Genomic DNA, 23,522 nt, shown 5'->3' with positions numbered 1-23,522 from the left:
ATCACACAAACATCAATTTTTTATATAAAATTTCATGAACAAGAGGCTCACCACAAGGTGGTGCCGACGACGGGACGGTGCGGGCGATCGACGGTGGTTACGACGGAGATTTAGAAGGCACTAAGTAAACCACACCTACATATGCAAACTAAGTGTTATTTTGACCTCAAATTGCATATAAATCAAATACTACCACATATAATTCCTCCCAAATTACTAAAACCCACAATTAATCACTATATAAACCAATGCAAGAGCTAATCTAGCAATGAGAGATGAAAGGAAAAAGTTGCTAACCTTGGTGATCATTTGAATGGATGAGGGCCTGTAAATCTTGACAAATTTGGGGCAAATTTTGTGATGAACTCGAGAGGAAGAAGGGAAGAACAGAGGAGAGGGAGAGGGGAAAGGGGGAAGAACAGAGTGCGGGTGGACGAAGGGTTTATATAGGACGACCTTTAGTACCGGTTCGTGCCACGAACCGGTACTAAAGGTGCTGGAAGGGCCCCACTCTGACAACATCCTGCCACCACTTTCTTTAGTACCAGTTCGTGGCACGAACCGGTGCTAAAGGTTCGCCACGAACCGGTACTAAAGAGCTCCTCCCGCCTAGCCGTTGGAATCGGCACTAATGGACACATTAGTGCCGGTTCTGTTACAAACCGGGACTAATGTGTCTCACATTTGACCCTTTTTCTACTAGTGAGAACCTGATCCAACTTCTCGAAAGTTGGATTTGGCAACGCGTTAGCCCATGTGAACTTCCTACCTAAAAGCTTAATCTCTCTCAAATCCAAGCTTTCAATAATAGTGTTAAACATGAATGACCATCTCCCGTCGAAATTGTCATTATTCTTTTCATCACGTCTTCTAATAATGTTAAAGTCTCCCCCAACCAAAATTGGAAGTTGCTCAGACCCGCAGACTCTAACGAGATCGGCCAAAAAATCCGGTTTGAGTTCTGCCTGCGCGGCACCATACACCGCCACCAAAGCCCAGTCGAAACCATCAGCTTTGGACCGCACCCTAAACTTAACAGCAAAATCTCCCATGATCACACTTCGAACTTCGAGAGAGTCACATCTAACACCAAGTAAGATTCCACCCGACCTTCCTCTCGGTGGAAGACAATGTCAGTCAAACTCAATACCCCCCGACAAAGTATTGAGAAATTGTGGTGAGAAATTTGCTCTGCCCGTTTCCGACAATGCAATAAAGTCCAATCTATGCTCGATGGACGCTTCTGCAAGGAACCTCCTTTTAGCCAAGTCTTTAAGACCTCTGCTATTCCAAAAGATTCCTCTCATATCTCATCATGGAATTTTTTGGCCGTGCGGATCCTAGCACTCCTACGGACCGCGGACATCGGGTAAATCTTGCGCTTCCACTTGCGCTTAGGGCTGGTCCTCATGCCCACCCGGTCCACACTCCCCGCACCTGGGGATCTATCTACCTCCACGCCGACATTCTCGTCCTCCTCCTCCGGCTCCTGGAGGGGCGGTGTGAGATCATCACAAAATTTATCGAGCATCCGAACTCCCAAAGCATCAATCTCAGAAACGTTCATGGGTTTGACCGCGGCTAAGTTATGAATCATTTCTAAAGCCCTCTCGGCTTCTAGATCAAGCAAATCATTTACGGAATTAGACACTTCACCCTCATTACTACCAAATGAAATTCCTAATTGGTTTGCCTTATCAACAATCTCATCATTCGAAAAATGCAAGATAGTATTGGAAGTATTCACGGACATACCAGTAGTGACCTAAATGTCACGAAGCTTTGCCGCCCTCATGGCACAGCGCTGCTGCATGCCGTCCACCTCTGGATGACCCTGAAGCCGACAACTCAGCCGTCGGCCCTCAGACGCCTGGTCCGGAATACCATCGAACTGAATAACCTCCTCCCGCGAGAATTTATCCGGGGAGCGACCGCCTGTCACTCCCCGAACATTCACCCGGTCCCTTATCTCGTGAGTTAAAGGTTGGTGATCCGCCGCCGCTGCTATAGATCCAAGCTGATGGAGTTCGCCCTGATTTCCCCATCGCCCCAACTAATGACCTCGCTACAGCCGGGAAGATGCAGCTCCGCGTTTAGGCTCCTGCTTTTAATCCCCGCCATGTTCAACAACAGGGTGAGTCGTGCTCCACTTGCAGCGGTGATAATCTGTATCAGTTGGAAGAGTCTATGATTATAAATTGGGCAGCGGTGCATGGCGCGGGCGCCATGAGGGCCATTGCTTGGAATTGCCAGAGGTATGGGCCGGGGCCTCGGCAATGATCGTATGCTCTTCTTGGCCAACTTGATCCGTTCCACTAAAGCAGAGGTAACTTTTGTCTCAGAAATTAAGTCTTCCAAAGTCTATTCTGTTTATCTTGTTAATAGATTTGATGTTACTAATGTCCTTGTAGTTCCCTCTAGAGGTGCTTCGGGAGGTCTCTGGCTTATGTGGACTGATGATCTGAATATTACTGTTCATAGTGCTACTTTCCACCATATATTAGCTAATGTAGTTCATCCTGCTTCTGGGGTCCAATTTTGTTTGATTTGTACTAGCAAACATGCCCGTGTGTTGCAACGGTATTTTTTTTCTTTTAACAGGCCCCTATCTCAATAAGCATTGCTCAAGAATGAAAAATAGAAGACAATACTGAAGGTACGTTCGTCTGTTCACTCTTGGCTGAGGACATAATGATTTTTGACATGATGTCACTATTAATTGTCATAGATTGTGGACACAGAAAAAGTAAAGACATTTTTATTCAGTTCTAGAAATATAATAGTTAAATTGTTGGCATGAAAATGATCAAACAAATTTAGAAGAGCTGAATAATAGTACCACTCTAAGCTTAACAGAATATAGTGAAATTCTGCATACCAGGCCAGCAAATATCAACAAAATATATAAAACACATACATCATCGGGAATATTGGATCTGCTCCAGACTTTAATAGGAGCTTAATGAAGTTGTTATAACCTCCATGCATCGTAGCAAGCAACAAAGGAGTCAACATGGAACCATTGCAATTGACATCAGCACCAGCCTGTGAAAAGAATTGTGCAAAATTATGTTCATGCTGATATCTCCATGTAGAGATCGCAGAGTAAGCAAATACAACATCGCATGGAAAAATAATCCAGAGAATACTCACCTTAATGAGTAGCTTCATGCACTTCAATGAACGGTAAACAAGAGCACTCATAAGGGGACTGGTAGTACCATTGATAATGATGTTAGGCTGAAAGCAGAGCATTGTTGTATTAAGATAAGAAGCACCGGTGTTATGATAAATTCAGTAGTTACGTTTGAGATGAACAAGGATATGACTATCAAAAAGCATGTCATCATATAATCAACTGGTGTGTGTCCGGTGGTTGAAGGGATCAGATGGTAAGTAGGTCCAATCGCAATTCTGACCTAGCATGCTTGATTTGTTGGAGGATTGGAATGGGTTGCTCCATTAAATGAATCACATTTCAAAATCTCAATTGAGTGTCCCTAATAAAATGATTATGTACTGCGGCATCTAAGTATGTATCAATCCGAGCAACCAAAGCAGACCCAGGTTAAGACATATTTGTCCACGTCATATAACTCTGCAAAAACTTAAAACTTCCCATCGAAATTAACTATGAATCAAGAGAAATAAGAAATACCAGAGGCCATATACATTTGCATGGTGCTCTAGCAAAATCTTAACTGTCTTATCCTGCTCATTATTAGCAGCCCAAAAGAGTGGTGTTCCATGGCCACAATCTATGTCAATAGGCACTCCTTTTGACAGGAGGAACTCTGTAACCTTGCAGCATCCTGTGGTGAATGAGATGATTCCATAAGTCATGTGGGCACATGCATTGAACAAATGACTGGAGTAGAGTAAATAATTACCAGTACAATGACTAGATTGCAGAAATTAAGTGTGAGGGTGTGTGACATGGGGAGTACCTATACCCACAGCATGGTGGAGAACTGTGCGCCCTTTGTCATCTGCTTTCACAAGATCACCACCATGATCAAGAAAATACTTGACAGTAGCAACATCACCAGACTGAGCAGACACCATAAATGGAGTCACACCTGTAACAAAAGGCACATTGTTAGCATAATCGTACATCTCATACCACTTCTTCTTCGGTACAACCCCCCTAAACACAACAACGGCTGAGATCGCTCCGAACACCTTCATTAAAAAGGGTAGGATCGTCCCAGCACATAGAAAGCCGCCTCCCGCGCGACTGGGATGTACCCGCCCGCGCGACGGGGCTGTACCCGCGCGACGGGTGCTCTACATCGACTACCCCATACACGCGTCCGTCCGTGTACATACGACGACGACCAAAGAAAAAAACGACGTGAACTGTCAAGCGACGTACTCGTGGCGACATGGCGTCGGCTAGATGAAAAAAAAGACGACGCGACGTGTGGGGACGGGCGGTTGCGTGCCATCTAAGCGTCAGTCGAGGGCGGTTCCCGACGCGGCGGACGGCCTGATGCGCCATTAATGCCGGCGTTACGCCGGGCGTCGGTCACCTACCGGACGGCCTCCCCCACCCACCGACGCCTGCCTTTAAAACACCGCTCATCGCCCCGTCTGCCTCCCCCCACTCCACTCGACGCGCCTCGACCATCTCACCCCACCCACCGACGCGCTCCACCGCCAACGAGCTCCCATTCCCGGCGGCCTCCATGGCGTCCGACGGCGACGGCGGCGGTAGCTCGTGGCCGACGAGCCTGGGCACACTGGAGACAGACGAGCTCATCCGTCTCAGGCTGATGGTGCCGCCGGGCTGCCGTCTACCTCGCGTGTTCCACATCACCTCCGATGGGTACCCGACGAGGGGGCCCGGCGCGACGCCGGTCGAGCTCCGCCAACACGAGGGTGGCCGGTGGAACATCGTCGGCCGCACGAGATTTTGGAAGGGCAAGAACTTCTGGGTCGTCATCGCGCAGGCTCGTCGGGATATGCGGACCGACGGCTCGTCGTTGGGCCTAGGAGGCTCATCGTCTGCTGCGCGTGGCTCGTCTTCCGCCCTGCGCCGGCCCCGCCGGCCCCCTCCGGCGGTCGCGTCGTCTCCGAGCTCGTCCCGCCGTCTGGTTCCCACCATCGCCCGGCCCACCTTCCCTCCCATCGTCGAGATCCCACCAGAGCAGTTTGCACTGCACGAGGACGGTGACCCCAACGATTGCCCCGACTATCTCATCGCACTGCGGGCGTCGCAGGCAGAAGCGGCGGCGGCGGCCGCGGAGGCGAGAGAGGCCGCCGAGCTGCAGGCCACACTTGACCCGCCGGCGGCTATGGCAGTGGCAGCAGAGGCCGCAGAGCTGCAGGCCGCACTCGACGCGGAGGCGGCCATTGAAGCGGTGCAGCCGCAGGTGGCTCCGGAGGAGGACGACGACGGCTACTGGGATGACGGCGGCAAGAGCAGCGACGACGGCTACGGTGACGACGACGGTGACGTCGGTGCGGGCGAGATCATGGACCTCGCCGCCTCCGACGACGGCGAGTAGATTAGGTTTAAATTAGGTCGTTATGTTTAATTAAGTTTAATTAAGTCCTGTTTAATTAAGTTTTGTATGTTTTAATGTAAAATGAACCGTCGTTATGTTGAATGAACTATCGTTTATCGTTATGTTGGAGTGATGAAAATTAGTATGAAATATTATGGAAAAAAGTGAATCGTTTTATAAAAGAAAAGTTACCCGAAAGAAATTAAAATTAAATAGTTTACCGGTATAATTGAAAGATTATATAAAAAAGGATGAAGAGAGGAAAAAAGAAAAAATAAAAAAAGAAATTAGAAGAAGGCATTTGTAAAAAAAATTAAAAAATGAGTATGAAATAATTTTAAATTAAAAATAGTGTTTTAGGACTGTCGAAGCCAAAAACCATAGAAAATGCAAACAGACCAAAAATGCACATAAAATTGGCACGCATGATTCCCACGTAGATACAATTCAATAAAAAAATTTGGGCATGTTTGTAAGTTACAGGAAGGAACGTGTTCGGTACACACCTTTTCGCCCCGAAACCACCGGGTTGCACAGCAAGTGCTAGTTTGGTTTGCCGGAATGTACCCAACTTTTGGCAGCGTGTGTGGGGACCCGCCCGGTGACCGCACGCCAGAGATGAACAAAATCGGACTACGAACGCATGTTGCGTCACGTCCGGGTAGTGCTTTAGGGTTTTCGGTGCGGAAAATCATTGAAAATCCGTACAGCGTCGAAACGCGACAAATTTTGGCGTGCGTGTCCTGCATGGTCACTGTGGCCCATGGAAAAAAAGTGAGCGGCTTTGGCGGATGCGACGGAGAGACATACGGCCGAGGGTCCCCTCCACCCATACCGAAACCACCGGGTTGCACAGCAAGTGCCAGTTTGGTTTGCCGGAATGCACCAAACTTTTGGCAGCGTGTGTGGGGACCCGCCCGGTGACCGCATGCTAGAGATGAAAAAAATCAGACTACGAACGCACGTTGTGTCACGTCCGGATAGTGCTTTAGGGGTTTTCGGTGCGGAAAATCATAGAAAATCCGTACAGCGACGGAACGGGACAATTTTTGGCGTGCATGTCCTGCATGGTCACTGTGGCCCGTGGAAAAAAATGAGTGACTTTGCCGGATGCGACGGAGAGACGTACGACCGAGGGCCCCCTCCACCCATACCGAAACCACCGGGTTGCACAGCAAGTGCCAGTTTGGTTTGCCGGAATGCACCCAACTATTGGCAGCGCGTGTGGGGACCCGCCCGGTGACCGCATGCCAGAGATGAACGAAATCAGACTACGAACACACGTTGCGTCACGTCCGGGCAGTGCTTTAGGGGTTTTCGGTGCGGAAAATCATAAAAAATCTGTACAGCATCGGAACGTGACAAATTTTGGCGTGTGTGCCCTGCATGGTCACAGTGGCCCGTGGAAAAAAATGAGCGACTTTGGCGGATGCAACAGAGAGACGTACGGCCGAGGGTCCCCTCCACCCATACCGAAACTACCGGGTTGCACAACAAGTGCCAATTTGGTTTGCCGGAATGCACCCAACTTTTGGCAGCGCATGTGGGGACCCGCCCGGTGACCGCACGCCAGAGATGAACGAAATCGGACTACGAACGCATGTTGCGTCACGTCTGGGCAGTGCTTTAGGGGTTTTCGGTGCGGAAAATCATAGAAAATCCATACAGCGACGGAACGCGACAATTTGGCGTGCGTGCCCTGCATGGTCACTGTGGCCCGTGGGAAAAAAATGAGCGACTTTGGCGGATGCAACGGAGAGACGTATGGCCGAGGGTCCCCTCCACCCACACTGAAACCACCGGGTTGCACAGCAAGTGCCAGTTTGGTTTGCCGGAATGCACCCAACTTTTGGCAGCACGTGTGGGGACCCGCCTGGTGCCCGCACGCCAGAGATGAACGAAATCGGACTACGAACGCACGTTGCGTCACATTTGGGCAGTGCTTTAGGGGTTTTGGGTGCGGAAAATCATAGAAAATCCGTACAGCGACGGAACGCGACAAATTTTGGCGTGCGTGCCCTGCATGGTCACTGTGGCCCGTGGAAAAAAATGAGCGACTTTGGCGGATGCGACGGAGAGACGTATGGCCGAGGGTCCCCTCCACCCATACCGAAACCACCGGATTGCACAGCAAGTGCCAGTTTGGTTTGCCGGAATGCACCCAACTTTTGGCAGCGCATGTGGGGACCCGCCCGGTGACCGCACGCCAGAGATGAACGAAATCGGACTACGAACGCACGTTGCGTCACGTCCGGGCAGTGCTTTAGGGGTTTTCGGTGCGGAAAATCATAAAAAATCCGTACAGCGTCGGAACGTGACAAATTTTGGCGTGTGTGCCCTGGATGGTCACAGTGGCCCGTGGAAAAAAATGAGCGACTTTGGCGGATGCAATAGAGAGACGTACGGTCGAGGGTCCCCTCCACCCATACCGAAACCACCGGGTTGCACAGCAAGTGCCAGTTTGGTTTGCCGGAATGCACCCAACTTTTGGCAGCGCATGTGGGGACCCGCCCGGTGACCGCACGCCAGAGATGAACGAAATCGGACTACGAACGCATGTTGCGTCACGTCTGGGCAGTGCTTTAGGGGTTTTCGGTGCGGAAAATCATAGAAAATCCATACAGCGACGGAACGCGACAATTTGGCGTGCGTGCCCTGCATGGTCACTATGGCCCGTGGGAAAAAAATGAGCGACTTTGGCGGATGCGACGGAGAGACGTACGGCCGAGGGTCCCCTCCACCCACACTGAAACCACCGGGTTGCACAGCAAGTGCCAGTTTGGTTTGCCGGAATGCACCCAACTTTTGGCAGCACGTGTGGGGACCCGCCTGGGGACCGCACACCAGAGATGAATGAAGTCGGACTACGAACGCACGTTGCGTCACATTCAGGCAGTGCTTTAGGGGTTTTGGGTGCGGAAAATCATAGAAAATCCATACAGCGACGGAACGCGACAAATATTGGCGTGCGTGCCCTGCATGGTCACTGTGGCCCGTGGAAAAAAATGAGCGACTTTGGCGGATGCAACGGAGAGACGTATGGCCGAGGGTCCCCTCCACCCATACCGAAACCACCGGATTGCACAGCAAGTGCCAGTTTGGTTCTCCGGAATGCACCCAACTTTTGGCAGCGCGTGTGGGGACCCGCCCGGTGACCGCACGCCAGAGCTGAACGAAATCGGACTACGAACGCACGTTGCGTCACGTCCGGGCAGTGCTTTAGGGGTTTTCGGTGCGGAAAATCATAGAAAATCTGTACAGCGATGGAACGCAACAAATTTTGGCGTGTGTGCCCTGCATGGTCACTGTGGCCCGTGGAAAAAATGAGCGACTTTGACGGATGCGACGGAGAGACGTATGGCCGAGGGTCCCCTCCACCCATACCGAAACCACCGGGTAGCACAGCAAGTGCCACTTTGGTTTTGCCGGAATGCACCCAACTTTTGGCAGCGCATGTGGGGACCCGCCCGATGACCGCACGCTAGAGATGAACGAAATCAGACTACAAACGCACATTGCGTCACATTCGGGCAGTGCTTTAGGGGTTTTCGGTGCGGAAAATCATAGAAACTCTGTACAGCGACGGAACGCGACAAATTTTGGTATGCGTGCCCTCCATGGTCACTGTGGCCTGTGGAAAAAAATGAGCGACTTCGGCGGATGCGACGGAGAGACGTACGGCCGAGGGTCCCCTCCACCCATACCGAAACCACCGGGTTGCACAGCAAGTGCCAATTTGGTTTGTTGGAATGCACCCAACTTTTGGCAGCGCGTGTGGGGACCCGCCCGGTGACCGCACGCCAGAGATGAACGAAATCGGACTGTGAACACAATTTGCGTCACGTCCGGGTAGTGCTTTAGGGGTTTTTGGTGCGGAAAATCATAGAAAGTCCGTACAGCGACGGAATGCGACAAATTTTGGCGTGCGTGCCCTGCATGGTCATTGTGGCCCGTGGAAAAAATGAGCGACTTTGGCGGATGCGATCGAGAGACGTACGGCCGAGGGTCCCCTCCACCCATATCGAAACCATCGGGTTGCACAGCAAGTGCCAGTTTGGTTTTCCGGAATGCACCCAACTTTTGGCAGCACGTGTGGGGACCCGCCCGGTGACCGCACACCTGAGATGAACGAAATCGGATTAGGAACGCACGTTGTGTCACGTCCGCGCAGTGCTTTAGGGGTTTTTGGTGCAGAAAATCATAGAAAATCCGTACAGCGACGAAACGCGACAAATTTTGGCGTGTGTGCCCTGCATGGTCACTGTGGCCCATGGAAAAAAATGAGCGACTTTGGCGAATGCGACGGAGAGACGTATGGCCGAGGGTCCCCTCCACCCATACCGAAACCACTGGGTTGCACAGCAAGTGCTAGTTTGGTTTGCCGGAATGCACGCAACTTTGGGCAGCGCGTGTGGGGACCCGTCCGGGGACCGCATGCCAGAGATGAACGAACTCGAACTACGAACGCACGTTGCGTCACGTCCGGGCAGTGCTTTAGGGGTTTTCGGTGCGGAAAATCATAGAAAATCCGTACAACGACGGAACGCGACAAATTTTGGCGTGCGTGCCGTGCATGGTCACTGTGGCCCGTGGAAAAAAATGAGCGACTTTGGCGGATGCAACAGAGAGACGTACGGCCGAGGGTCCCCTCCACCCATACCGAAACCACCGGGTTGCACAGCAAGTGCCAGTTTGGTTTACCGGAATGCAACCAACTTTTGGCAGCGCGTGTGGGGACCCGCCCGGTGACCGCACGCCAGAGATGAACGAAATCGGACTACGAACGCATGTTGCGTCATGTCCGGGCAGTGCTTTAGGAGTTTTTGGTGCGGAAAATCATAGAAAAAAATGAGCGACTTATGCGGATGACGGAGTAAAAAAGTGGTACAAACATGTTTGTTTTTGGTGCAAAGTTTTAAAAAATACACTAAATGACAAAATTCTACAACTAAATAAATACATATTTAATATTGCGATGCGACTTTACCTAACTGCCCGGTCAGTACAACCCGGACAGTTGTACTGCCGAGCAGTTATGTAGAGCCATATCACTATATAAGCTGGTCGGGGCGTCGTTCGGCGGCCGAGGTGGGACTAAACTAGCCAACTAGTCGTCGCCCACATTGATATAGTAGACGGGCCTTCGCCCACTTAATAATTGCCGCGGGCCCGACACAGCAAAATATCTGCACGCGCTGTCGCTATCTGAGGGAATATTCCCGACAAACGCGCACGTCGCCCAATCACGTCGCGCATGCACTTTTTGCGTCGTACGTGCCGACGACGCGCCCGATCTGATCCCTGTCGCCCGCTGCCGCCCACACTGTCGTTCCCCGCCCGACAGCGTCGCGCCACCGTCAACGCCCGTCGTCACCCCGCACTAGTCGACGTCACCACCCGCCGTCAACACCCGTCGTCACCCCCGCACCAGTCGACGTAACCACCCGCCGTTAGCGCCGGTTGTGAACGCCCGCCGTCAGACGCCGCCGTCAGCCGCTGTGATCACCGTCGCCCGCTCTTGTCGCCGTCTGGCAGGTATTTCTTTTAATATTTTCAATAGTATATAACACATTAGCTGCATGCAACGTCACATAGATATTATTATATGTAGTATGGACATGGATGGTGTGATTGCATGTTCCGTAGAAAAGTGGGTTATTCTTGTTAATAAGTTAACACCAAGTCAGCGATTTATGTTTTACGAAACGGAGATGGAGGGCATGTTACGAATACCTTTGCTTAAGATGCGTGATAATTTGCTTGCACTTATGATTCAAGGTTACAATCCTAGTAGTAAAAAATTCATGGTGCAAGAGGCAGCCGGAAAAAAAGGGTTGATTTCACTAAGGCCTGATGATGTGTTCGCTATATTTGGTTTGAAGAATGAAGGAGTTGATGTTTCTAGTTTTTTGAGTATGGACCAAGGCAAAGCAATAAAAAAATTCCAGCTAGTTTTGTTAACAAGAAGAATGGTAAAATATTGATTGATGATCTTATTGACAAGATTGTGAGAAATAAAAACACGGACGATGAATTTGTTCGGATGGCGTTTCTCGTCCTTTTAGGGACTATAATTGCACCAGTGTCTGATGAGTACATTCTGAAGAATTATTATGCACTAGTGCAAGATGTTAGGCAGATAAAAAAGTTCAACTGGAACGCATTCACTTTGCGGTTTTGTTTGTCGGAGATTGGTATGGTCTTGCAACCCGGTCGTGTTAGGGAATGGCCACGCGGCAACCTAGCACTTCTGCAGGTATGATTTATTTTTTAAATTGAATAGTTTTATTATGTAATAATACTGTAACACATGCTAAATGGTTGTTTGTTTGTTTGGTAGTATCTATATTGGGAGAAGGTGCAGCCAACCACCGGTCCACAGTATGATCTTTTAGCGCTGTTGAGCCCCTTGATGAGGAATTGGACAGAAGCGGCAGCGGAGAAAAAAGACAAGTACGACTTTCAATATGTTCGTGGTGTTGGAATGGTAATCCGTTATATATATATTTCCATTTAAAGTCTGCAATTAATTATTAATTAAATATGATTGTATGATTCTTTATGTTGTAGATCGATGACACCATTACTGAAGAGTACCGCTTAAACAAAATTAGAATGGAACAGGCTGAAAAGAATAAGAAATCCAGTTCGAGAAAGTCTAACATTACTGGAAGGAGAACAGGCGTGAGTATATCTGAGGCTTCAGCTACCCAGAACCCTATTATGGATCGGATTTTGACTGAGCTGAAGCACATTCGTAAGGATATGCTTCGTATGTCGGAGCTATGCGCACAGGTACAAGTTTTTTGATTTTGCCGTTCATTATGTTTTTTGATGTGTCATATAACTAATTACAACTAATTTTTACTCACAGAGGGTCATAGAGAAATTGAACAAAAGCTTTGTATTCTACAAAGCCGATGATATTGAAAAAGAAGAGGAGAATAAGTATGGTGAAAATAGTGAAAGTAGAAACTATGGTGGAAAACCTTGTAAAGAATTTGTATATAATCCTGATGTGGACAATTTCAAAACACTAGGAGAAAAGAATGTGCAAGAGGATGATGAAGATGATATTAATGATTCTGAAGAGAAGACACCTTATTATTGCACACCTGAATATTGGGATAATTTCAAGGGTGATAAAGAAGATCCTATCGAAGTTCCTGAGGTATCTGATGAGAAATCCGTTACATCTTTAGGAACAGATGAAATCGCATCATGTGGATCCGTAGATTGTATTGGAGAAGATGAGGTACATGAGGAGGGTGTAGGGAAACGGAAGCGGAGGGTATCAACATTATAAAGTCTCCTTATATTCCAGTTAAACCTACAAAGCGTGCAAAACGTTCAGCAAAAGCAAGTGAGTTTTATCATATTTGTTTTCGAGCTGAACTTTCTACTTATCATTGACTTATTAACATATTACCGTCATGTATTGCAGAACTATTCGAGAAAGAAGTCTTTCAAGATGAATACGATGTGATTAAAACTAGTGTTAAGTTTGTTCGTGCTTATGAGCGGTCAGCAAAACATAGAAAGAAGGAAATATTCAATGACGGCATGCGCGGAGGTCTCAGTGCAGAGAGGGCTTGTAAGATTCTTGACCATCAATGGCTAACCGGTGATGTAAGTTATTGTTGTGTTTTATATTAGCTTTCAATGCAAATTGGAATTGTTATACATCATATAAATTATTTTCAGGTTATCAATGCTTATTCGTCGTATCTGTTGGGAGTTGTTGGTGATGATCGTCATATAATGCCGACCTGGCTGGTCAATTGGTTACTTGAATTTAGACCGGACACCGAGCCAGGGAAAAATGACAACGAAGTTGTGGCGAAGAAGAATGGACCCGTGAATAGATGCGTCGATGAGTATTTTAAAAAAGATAAGGTAAGTTCAATTGCCTTAATGTATGCATATATGGGATATAAATAATAAGAGAGTATGTGTTGATTGCATCATATTTTCGTTGTGATGCAGATTTATATTCCTCTTAATAAGGGAAATACCCACTGGGTTTCGGTTGTCATGCATCGTCCGAAGGAAGTGTTCCAGGTTCTTGATTCTTTGATGGGACCCGAACTTGATAGTGAAATTACAGAAAAAGTTGAGGAGCTGGTACGGCATAAATTTACATGAGTATATTGAAACTATCATTTAGTAACTGAACGATGTTAAATTATTTTCGTGCTATCATCTATATGAACAGAGAAAACAACTTGGATATGACATACGTGATGCAAATGCGAGCGGTGCTGTGAATTATCTGGATGTGTCTACCTGGCCTATCAAAACGTATAAGATGCCACAACAAGAAGATGGGTGAGTAAATACTTTCATATTGTTTTAATATCTTACCTGAAATGCGAACTTATGAACCATTTGTACGGACCGGCAATTCATGTGGAATATTTGTTCTTTGATGCTTTCAATATTGGAACGGTGAAAGATGGACAAGCCATTTTTCTCAGGTATGGTTTTATTTCAAATGCTTATATTCAATTAAATCCATTATGTAATACTATTTAAATTGTACTAATATGAAGTTTTAACAGGGGTCAATTGATAAATCAAGGGACTTAATGATTGCGCAAATTATTTTTCGGAGAGAAATACGCTCAACGATGTGAAGGACGAAGTTACCCGGCTTGCGAAGAGGAAATAAATGTGGCAAAAAATTTGTACTAGAAAATTTTCCGGGCTCAAATAATGTTTACATTTATTTCGACTTTGATATCTTGTGACGAAGAAGACACTACTATTTTGAATATTTAAGTCGAGAATGACATTTGGATTATTATGTTGTCTTCATGTCATTGTCTTTAAATTTGAATCTTCATATTCATAGTTCTGCCATCGTCAAATTGTTTGGATATAACAATCCATGTTTTCCTATACTGTTGAATGTTAATAAAAATGCACATGTATTTATTATGCACTGTATTGCCTGTCGCCGTCGCCTGTAACACCGACGTTCTTATGTTTTATTTTTAAAGCACTGTCGCCATCGCTTATAACACCGACGTTCTTAGTTTTCCTTTGTAAAAAAAAGGCCCGACAAGTGCGCCAGCCAGTCTGACGTCAGACAGGACCGACGGCACTGTCCAACAGGGCAGCATCCGACGACGTGTAGCATAGCGGTTTAATCAAAGACGTTCGACTGCAAGTGCGTCGCCGGGTATATAAGCCGGTCGTCGCGCGCTCCGTTGGGCGAGGTGGGACTAAAACTTTGCTATCGCAGACGCCGTGCCTGCAGCGACGCGCGTGACCGCGTGGGCCGGCCCAATAACACTGTTTACGCCTGCGGCGCGAAGACGGCCCAAGTAGTAGGCGGCGCGACGGCGGCCCAAGTAGCAGGCGGCGCGACGACGGCCCAAGTTCCACGCGGGGCGACGGGAAATGTTTAGTCCCACCTCGCCCGACGGAGGGCGCGACGACCGGCTTATATACCCGGCAGCACATGAGCCGTCGAACTACTCTGATTACCTCGTACTGCTGCCAACCGTCTGACGCTACCCTGTGGGACAGTGCCGCCGGCACACTTGTCGGGCTTTTAAAAAAAATTAAAATGACGGGGTTCTAAGCGACGGCGACCGTACAGTGCTGAAAAATAACAGTAAACAGCGACGACACTAGTTTGGAAAAATGAGCACTGTCAAAATAAACGACGATTAAACAGCGACGGCACTACTGTGCAAAATGAGCACATCAAAATAAACAAAGTAAAAACTCCTTCTTGCATTACATAGTCCGTTATCAAAACAACTACTTATGTCAGTATCGTAGCAAATAGTCTGACATCAACAAAGTAAAATAAGTTCATATAACATATTTTAACACTTATTAAAGATCACACATATAGAACATTAAAAAACTGTCTCCAATGGAAGGGTGAAGCAATCTTCCATAGCAATCCATAATAAAACTGTCTTCAATCAAAGGGTGAAGCAATCTTCCATACTCCACAATTCAAACAAAGTTCCTACATAACTGTAAAATATGTGTTAATTCACAATAAACAAATAAATTTGGTTTGAACAATAAGATTTACAATAATATAAGAAAATCATACTTAGGATTTTGAGGGCACGTGGACTTATAATGACCCGTAAGACCGCACTGTCCACATTGACGTTTGATTTTCTCATCAAAATCTTTAGGTCTCCCATTTTTAGTGACATCAGGACCATCCTTACCGCGGCCTTTAACATTCTGTTTTGGTGCGCCTTTGGTGTTAACTTTTGCGGTATCATGAACAAGACCATGATCTTGATTAGGCTCAAATGCACCGTCGTTCACAAACTGTACCTCCGCACCAGGCTCATCCTCCTCAGTGTAATCATTATCTATTATGTCCCTCAGAGCCGCCTTCAACTTATCGAATAAAAATGGTTTATGGCATGCTTTATGAGTTGCTTCAGCAGATAAGATAGTCAACTCACTGTACCTAGCTCTGTCACCTGCACCTGCCCATCCCAACGCAAACAGATCGCTAGTGCGCTTCACGGGAAGTCCACCCCTTGCAACTTGGCTCAACCTCCGCAACACTAAATGTTGGGGAACGTTGCAGAAAATAAAAAAATTCTACGCTTCACCAAGATCAATCTATGGAGTCATCTAGCAACGAGAGAGAGGAGTGCATCTACATACCCTTGTAGATCGCGCGCGGAAGCGTTCAAGAGAACGGGATTGAGGGAGTCGTACTCGTCGTGATCCAAATCACCGGAGATCCTAGTGCCGAATGGACGGCACCTCCGCGTTCAACACATGTACGGTTGGGAAGACGTCTCCTCCTTCTTGATCCAGCAAGGGAGAAGGAGAGGTTGATGGAGATCCAGCAGCACGACGGTGTGGTGGTGGATGCAGCAGTGATCTCGGCAGGGCTTCGCCAAGCACAGCGAGAGGGAGAGGGAGGTACCAGGGGCTAGGGTGTGCAGCCCTCCCTCCCTCCTCTTAATATAGGGGTCCAGGGGGGCGCCGGCCCCTCTAGATCCCATCTAGATGGGGGGCGGCGGCCAAGGGCGGTGGCTTGCCCTCCAAGCCAAGTGGGGCGCCCCCCACCCCTAGGGTTTCCAACCCAAAGCGCAGGGGAGGCACAAGGGGGGGCGCACCAGCCCACAAGGGGCTGGTTCCCCTCCCACTTCAGCCCATGGGGCCCTCCGGGATAGGTGGCCCCACCCGGTGGACCCCCGGGACCCTTCCGGTGGTCCCGGTACAATACCGGTGACCCCCAAAACTTTCCCGATGGCCGAAACTGGACTTCCTATGTATAAATCTTCACCTCCGGACCATTCCGGAACTCCTCGTGACGTCCGGGATCTCATCCGGGACTCCGAACAACTTTTGGGTTACCGCATACTAATATCTCAACAACCCTAGCGTCACCGAACCTTAAGTGTGTAGACCCTACGGGTTCGGGAGACATCCAGACATGACCGAGACGACTCTCCGGTCAATAACCAACAGCGGGATCTAGATACCCATGTTGGCTCCCACATGCTCCTCGATGATCTTGTCACATCCCTGGATCTGTTATGCACTAGGCCAGACCTCATGTGTGCATCATATTTAAATTCTGAAATTTGAATTGAGGAATTTTCAAAAGCCTCAGGAAACCTCTAGAAATAACCAACAATTAAATCTTCTCAAATGTGTCCAAGAAAATGTTCCTGTTATTCCATGAAAATATTGGTAAGAGGTAAAATTTAAACCAATATTTTTGGAGTCACAGAGATAATTATTTTGGCCATTTGAATTAATCCAATAACTACTTGCTTTGGATTTATATTTAATATATAATAAATATGACTCCAATAATTCTGGAAGTTTGTGAGTGGCTTTGTATATATTTTAGCAAGCCACATAAAAATCTACAGAATTTATTTAAATGATTTAGTTGCTAAACTAAATCAAAACAAACAGAACAAAAATAGAAAACAGTAAATAAAAGGAGGAGAGAGAGAGAAAGACCCGTACCTGGGCCACTTACCTGTAGCCGGCCCAGCTTCTGCGCGGCCCGTTATTGTGCAGCCCAGCTGCCAGTCATCTTCCTCCCCCTCGCCCCGAAGCAGCTGCGTGCTGGACGCACGCGCGCCGACGCCGGCCACCTCCTGCTTCGCCGTGGCAGCCTCCCCGACTTCCTCGCGACGCCACGGAGACGTCCCCGACCCCCTCTCACTTCTCCCTCGCTCTCTGGACCTCCCTCCCCCTCGCTCCTCTGTTTCCCCTCCCGCGACCGAGTGGAGCTCGCCGTCATCGTCGCCGTACCCATGGCCACCGGCCACCCCTAGCCTCGCCGATGCACCCAGGAGCTCCGCCTCGACCCCCTCTTCCTCCCCACCGATCCACAGCCCTCCGGAAGCCCTGCACCGCCGCCATCGCCGTCGTCTTCTACCTCGGACCCGTCGGCCATCTTCGTCAAATTCGCCGGCTCCGGACCGTCCCCGACCTCGCCGAGCATCTCTTCGTGACCGTGGTGAGCCCCCGGTCCTCTTCCCCCTAATCCCGCCTTCGTTTGCTTGCCGTAGCCGCCGCCCCCTTGCTTACCGTAGCCATCGCCGCGCGTGCGTCCGTTGCACTCGCAACGACCCGTGGAGTAACGCTAGCGTGGCAGCTAGCTCGTTTGCAAGCCGCAGCGCTAACCCCGCACCCACCCGAGCTCCGGCCGCCGCCTCGCTCGCCGCCATTGCTGATTCCGACCACCTCAGCACCTCCCGCTGCTACCAAACGACGCGCCTCACCACGACGCGTCCGTAGAGATCAACCGCGGCTCAAACCGCTGTCTGTACGCGAAACCCGAGCAACTCCGACGTGTTGCCGCCCCGGGTTTGGTCGCCGTCGGCTGGTCTCCGGTGACGCCGACGTGGCGCACTTACTTAGTCGCTAATGACCCTGTTAACTAACCCTGTGACACTGACAGTGGGCCCCGTAGCGGGTCAAAGCCCGGGTCAACGCGGGGTTAGCCCCTGTGTCACTGACGTGTGGACCCCACACATCAGGTTTGACCCTGACCGACCCCTGTTGACTTGCTGACGTCATGCCAATGTCATGCTGACGCAGTAATGTTTTCTGGATTTAATTTAATTCTGAAATTCCAGAAAATGCCTAAAACTTCTAAAAATCATAGAAAATTAACCGTAACTCCAAATTAAATAATTTATATATGAAAAATTATCAGAAAAATTCAAGGAATCCATCTGTACCATTTTCATGCATGTTAGAACAACTTATAGCTGCTGTTTAGCACAAATCAATTAAATGGCATTTGAATAATCACATATGGAGTTTGAATTTGAATCTTGTATTCAAACCAACTTCATTTAATCTGTTGCTAGTTGCATTAGCCCAAAACACATTCATTTTGCCATGTCATGATCATGCATCATATTGTGCATTGCATTGATTGTGTTCCCTTCTGTGTTGCCGGTATTTGTCCCCTCTCGATAGACGTGATACCGATGATGTGATCGTTGACACTGATGAAGACTCAATGTTATCTTCAGAAGTGCCAGGCAAGCAAAACCCCCTTGTTCATTCCGATACAATCCCACTCTCTCGCTCCTGCTCTCTTTTACTGCATTAGGACAACAGCGACATATCTGTTACTTGCTGCGGTAGCTGAACCCCTTTATCCTTTGCATGACCTGTCATTGCCACAGTAAATAGATGAAACCCACTAGCATGAGTAGGAGTTGTTTGAGCCCTGATGTGCCTACTCATTTATGTTTGTTGTCATGCCTGCTACTGCTTAGAGTTGAGTCAGGTCTGATTCATCGGGGATGAATCAGAGGCGTGTGAACATGTCCTACTGTGTGTGAGCTAAGTGTGTGAACACGATTTGGTAAAGGTAGCGGTGAGAGGCCATGTAGGAGTACATGGTGGGTTGTCTCATTGCAGCCGTCCTCAGGAACTGAGTTCTATGTTTGTGATCCATGATTCAGCTACTACCACGCATTGGGCCCGAAACCAATGGACCCTCTCGGTTTCTTAATCACCCTTGTCCTCTGTCCAGGAGTTGCAAGTAGTTTCTGGTGTTTCTAGTATGCTGGAGGCCGTGGGCAGCGCTGACCGTAGGGGTGGGCTGTGATGCGGTAGGCACGTGGTCGGGTAAACCGGGCGCCCGTTTGGTGTCACGGAACCCTGTTCACATCGTTTGGGGCTGTGAGCGAAACTCCGGCCGGATCTCCTCATGGATGGAACCCGAATAGGCGATAAACCTGGACTAGAGACTTGAGTGTTTAGGCAGGCCGTGGCCGACACCCACGTTGGGCTTCCGCTTGAAGGTTGCCGAGTACATGTCGTGTAAACGGCGGTAAGTGGTGAGAGCGTGTGTGAAGAAGTACACCCCTGCAGGGTTAACATCATCTATTCGAATAGCCGTGTCCGCGGAAAAGGACTTCTGGGTTGCTTATATCAGTTCATAGACAAGTGAAAGTGGATACTCTAAAATACGCAAGATAAGCGTGAGTGCTATGGATGGCGTTCTCGTAGGGAGACGGGAGCGGATCCATAGTGGTGTATTGATATGGGGAATATGTGGACTCGTGTGCGCCACCTCAAAAGAGTTACATTGCAGTCGTAGTTCAGGATAGCCACCGAGTCAAAGCTGGCTAGCTGCAGTTAAACCCCACCATCCCTTTGTTGATAATGATGCATATGTAGTTAGTTCTGATGTAAGTCTTGCTGGGTACATTTGTACTCACGTTTGCCTATTTTATGTTTTTGCAGAGAGACTTCGGTCTCACTAGTAGTTTCGCGTGGACTTCGACGTTTAGCTTGTTACCTCAGCTACAATCTTGTGCCCCGGCAGGATCTGGTAGATAGTCAGGCTTCTCAGCCTTTTTCAGTTATAGATGTCTGTACCCAGACATGATAGCTTCCGCTTGTGTTTGATTTGTATGCTCTGATTGTTGGGTCATGAGACCATGTTTGTAATGTCTCGCTCCTCGGAGCCTAATGAATAAATTACTTGAGTCGTAGAGTCATGTTGTGATGCCATGTTGTATTTGCACATATCGAGCATATTGTGAGTATGTTATTGAAATGCTTGGTATGTGTGGGATCCGACCATCTAGTTGTTTATCTTTAGTAGCCTCTCTTACCGGGAAATGTCTCCTAGTGTTTCCACCGGGCCATGGTAGCTTGCTGCTGCCCCGGAACACTTAGGCTGGCCGGCATGTGTCCTTCTTCGTTCCTGTGTCTGTCCCTTCGGGGAAATGTCACGCGATGAATACCGGAGTCCTGCTAGCCCGCTACAGCCCGGTTCACCGGAGTCCTGCTAGCCCAGTGCTACAGCCTGGATTCACTCGCTAATGACCGACACGTTCGATGCTGGGTCATGGATGCCTGTCCCTGTAAGTCTGTGCCACTTTGGGTTTACGACTAGCCATGTCAGCCCGGGCTCCTTACCATATGGGTGCTAGCGACACTATCATATACGTGTGCCTAAAGACGCAAACGGTCCCGGGCAAAGGTAAGGCGACACCCGTGGGAATACCGTGCGTGAGGCCGCAAAGTGATATGAGGTGTTACATGCTAGACCTATGTGGCATCGAGTCGGGGTCCTGACAGCGTTGGTATCAGAGCTTGACTGCCTGTAGGATTACCAAGCCAAACTGGTCGAAGTTGAGTCTAGAAATTCTTTAGTTATATGTAGGGGAATTGATTGTGGGATGGAACGTAAGGCTCTTTTTACTCCTTATACCTCATGGCCTTCTGATCTGAGTCATCATCTTCTCTTCTACGGGGATTAAGAACTAGGCTATCTCTTCTTTCTATTAGGATCACGTGTTACTAATCAGTGGACTTATAAGATTGTTGGATTTAAGTCTCAGTTCAGTTCCTACTACTTCCGTATGTTAATTGTTGATCTCGAAACCTTGATATTGTGCTTCTGAGTGGTTATGCCACCATTTTTGTGAATGTCTCAAATCTTTTCTGGGCATTTACAGCCGTTATGCTGTCCGAGTCATCCCAGGTTTCTAAATAGTCTGATGCATTTGCAAAATCCTTTCCCTCTGGTTTTGATGTTCCCTTATGCCAGCTCAATCACACTAACTGTTGAGTTGAGGTATTCTATTGCCTTGACAATTATGTTGGAATTATTATTATGACCCTAGGTGTCTTAGGGGATCATCTAGTGGTCTAGCCATGATTTGTGTCCTAGTGTCATGATTCTGGCCTTTACTCTCGAAAGCATCCCGTGATGCTACTTAGTAGTAGGTATTCTACTCCTTGGGCTTTGAACCCGAGATTCACTCTACTTACTTCATGTTGATAGTGTTTGCTAGTTCCTTCAGGATATTAGTAACTCTGTGATAGTCCTCGAGGTCCGTGGTATTTCCTTCTTCCAAATACTATGAACCGCTTATGGCAGATGTTTATTGGATCAAAAGATCACAATTAGAGTACTCTTGAGGAGTTCTCCATTCATAAATCGTGACTCTGCCAGTTCTACCTTTCTGCATGGGTTATCCGGAAGAAATATGTTGAACTTCGTTCGACATACTAATCTATGCATCCACAACTCAGAAAATTATATGTTCCTTTGAGTTGTCCCTCTTTAGTTGTCTACTGACCTTCGTCTATCAATTGATAGTCAAGAGTATGCGTGCGTTCGTTTATCTATGCCTATTACTCTTGTGGTCCGTCAAGCCATTCTATCGCAGAATGACTAGGAGAAACAAACTCCAGTACCTCTTCCATATCCAGGATTGGGTCAAAGAAGTTGTGCTCCGCAGATCAAATTGCTAATCCAGCTTTTGGTTCTGTTCTACCTTGGAGTATTACCCCCTTTATGTCAGAATTGTCATGAGAACTGCACCAACTCTCATGAATTTTGATGTAGTGATACTTCTCACCATCATTAGTCATTCCTCGGCCCTCGTGTTGATGCAACCGGAATACCGACAAATGGATTGTGATGTGTGAAATCAATACTCCCAGCGACCTCGTTGCTTGGTAGTTAAAGGATAATAATTTCATTCTTAGCGTGTTGGTTTTTGAATCATCCTTCTAAGACTGATCGTGCTACCTAGTCCTTATTTCGATGCACCCTTCGATTGATGAGTTAGGATCTTGTCAAGTCCTTGCTCATTTGATTATATCATCTTGCCCTGAAAAGCAAGATTGTTCTCGAGCTTAGTAACATATCGGTGGTTCGTGATTTTCCGAATATCTTCCCGGAAGTATTGCCAGGCTGTCCCCTGACTGTTATGTTGAGCTCGTGATCAAGTTGGTTTCTTGTGAACCACCTTCTCTCCAAGAATTGGTGTTGGATATCCCTGAGCTAGTTGGTTAAGCTAGACAACAACTTGGAGAGTTGGAAGATAAAAGCTTGCCTGACTTAGTTCGTTAGAAAGGGATATTTTTGTGTAGTGTGTGTTTAAGAAAGATGATATCTTCATCGATCGGTCCCTGTGATCAGTTGCTGGACCTATTGTCTTATCAATCCTTTGATTTGAGTGTGGGCTATTGTCAAATCAAATCAGTACCAACGATGCTCGTAATGTTGTCTTACTCGTGGTTGATCCCTCGAGCATACACCATTACATCTTTGGTCTGACCAATACTATCACCGTGTTCACATGATGGTGGAAGTCCAGTGATATGGAAACCCGGATGAATTGTTGTTGAGCCCATTGACAACATCCTTATCTCCTCCATGATTTGTTGAACATTAAGCTAGTGTTGGAAACTTTTGAAAGCATTTCTTCATGCTAGTTCATGAAGCATGTGTTCGGATGTAAGAAGTGACTTCCTCTAGTTCATGTGCATTTGATGCAAGTTGCCGCCGTGGACTCGAGAAAGTCAATGTTGCTTCCTCTGGAATCATCGCAAGTCAGTCATGCACATGTGCGAAGAATTCTGTGGTTTGAAGACTTGCAACCTTCAATCTATATGTATCCCTAGCACACCAAGCCACTGATTGATTTGTTCAAGGAGAAGAAGTTCCTTCTTAAGAGTATACCTTATGCAAGGATTTTGATATCCTCGTTGATGGTTCCC

At 47.9% G+C, this 23,522-nt stretch overlaps 1 protein-coding gene across 1 annotated transcript in view; it reads right to left on the bottom strand.

Moving 5' to 3' along the window:
- Positions 1-2,004: 2,004 nt before the first annotated feature.
- LOC123067406 (palmitoyltransferase akr1-like) overlaps positions 2,005-23,522 on the bottom strand; it is a 43,921-nt gene continuing 22,403 nt past the window's right edge. Inside the window, exons 4-7 of the mRNA XM_044490211.1 lie at positions 3,154-3,240; positions 2,918-3,045; positions 2,840-2,870; positions 2,005-2,166 (exon numbers count right to left, since the gene is read on the bottom strand). Coding sequence (XP_044346146.1) covers positions 2,005-2,166; positions 2,840-2,870; positions 2,918-3,045; positions 3,154-3,240 — 408 coding nt within the window. The remainder of the gene's footprint in view (positions 2,167-2,839; positions 2,871-2,917; positions 3,046-3,153; positions 3,241-23,522) is intronic.

This window comes from Triticum aestivum, chromosome 3B (genome assembly GCF_018294505.1).
Source record: "Triticum aestivum cultivar Chinese Spring chromosome 3B, IWGSC CS RefSeq v2.1, whole genome shotgun sequence".
In the NCBI taxonomy this organism is placed as follows: domain Eukaryota; kingdom Viridiplantae; phylum Streptophyta; class Magnoliopsida; order Poales; family Poaceae; genus Triticum; species Triticum aestivum.
Note: the sequence above shows the minus strand (reverse complement) of the source record. Positions and strands in the feature narration are given on the sequence as shown.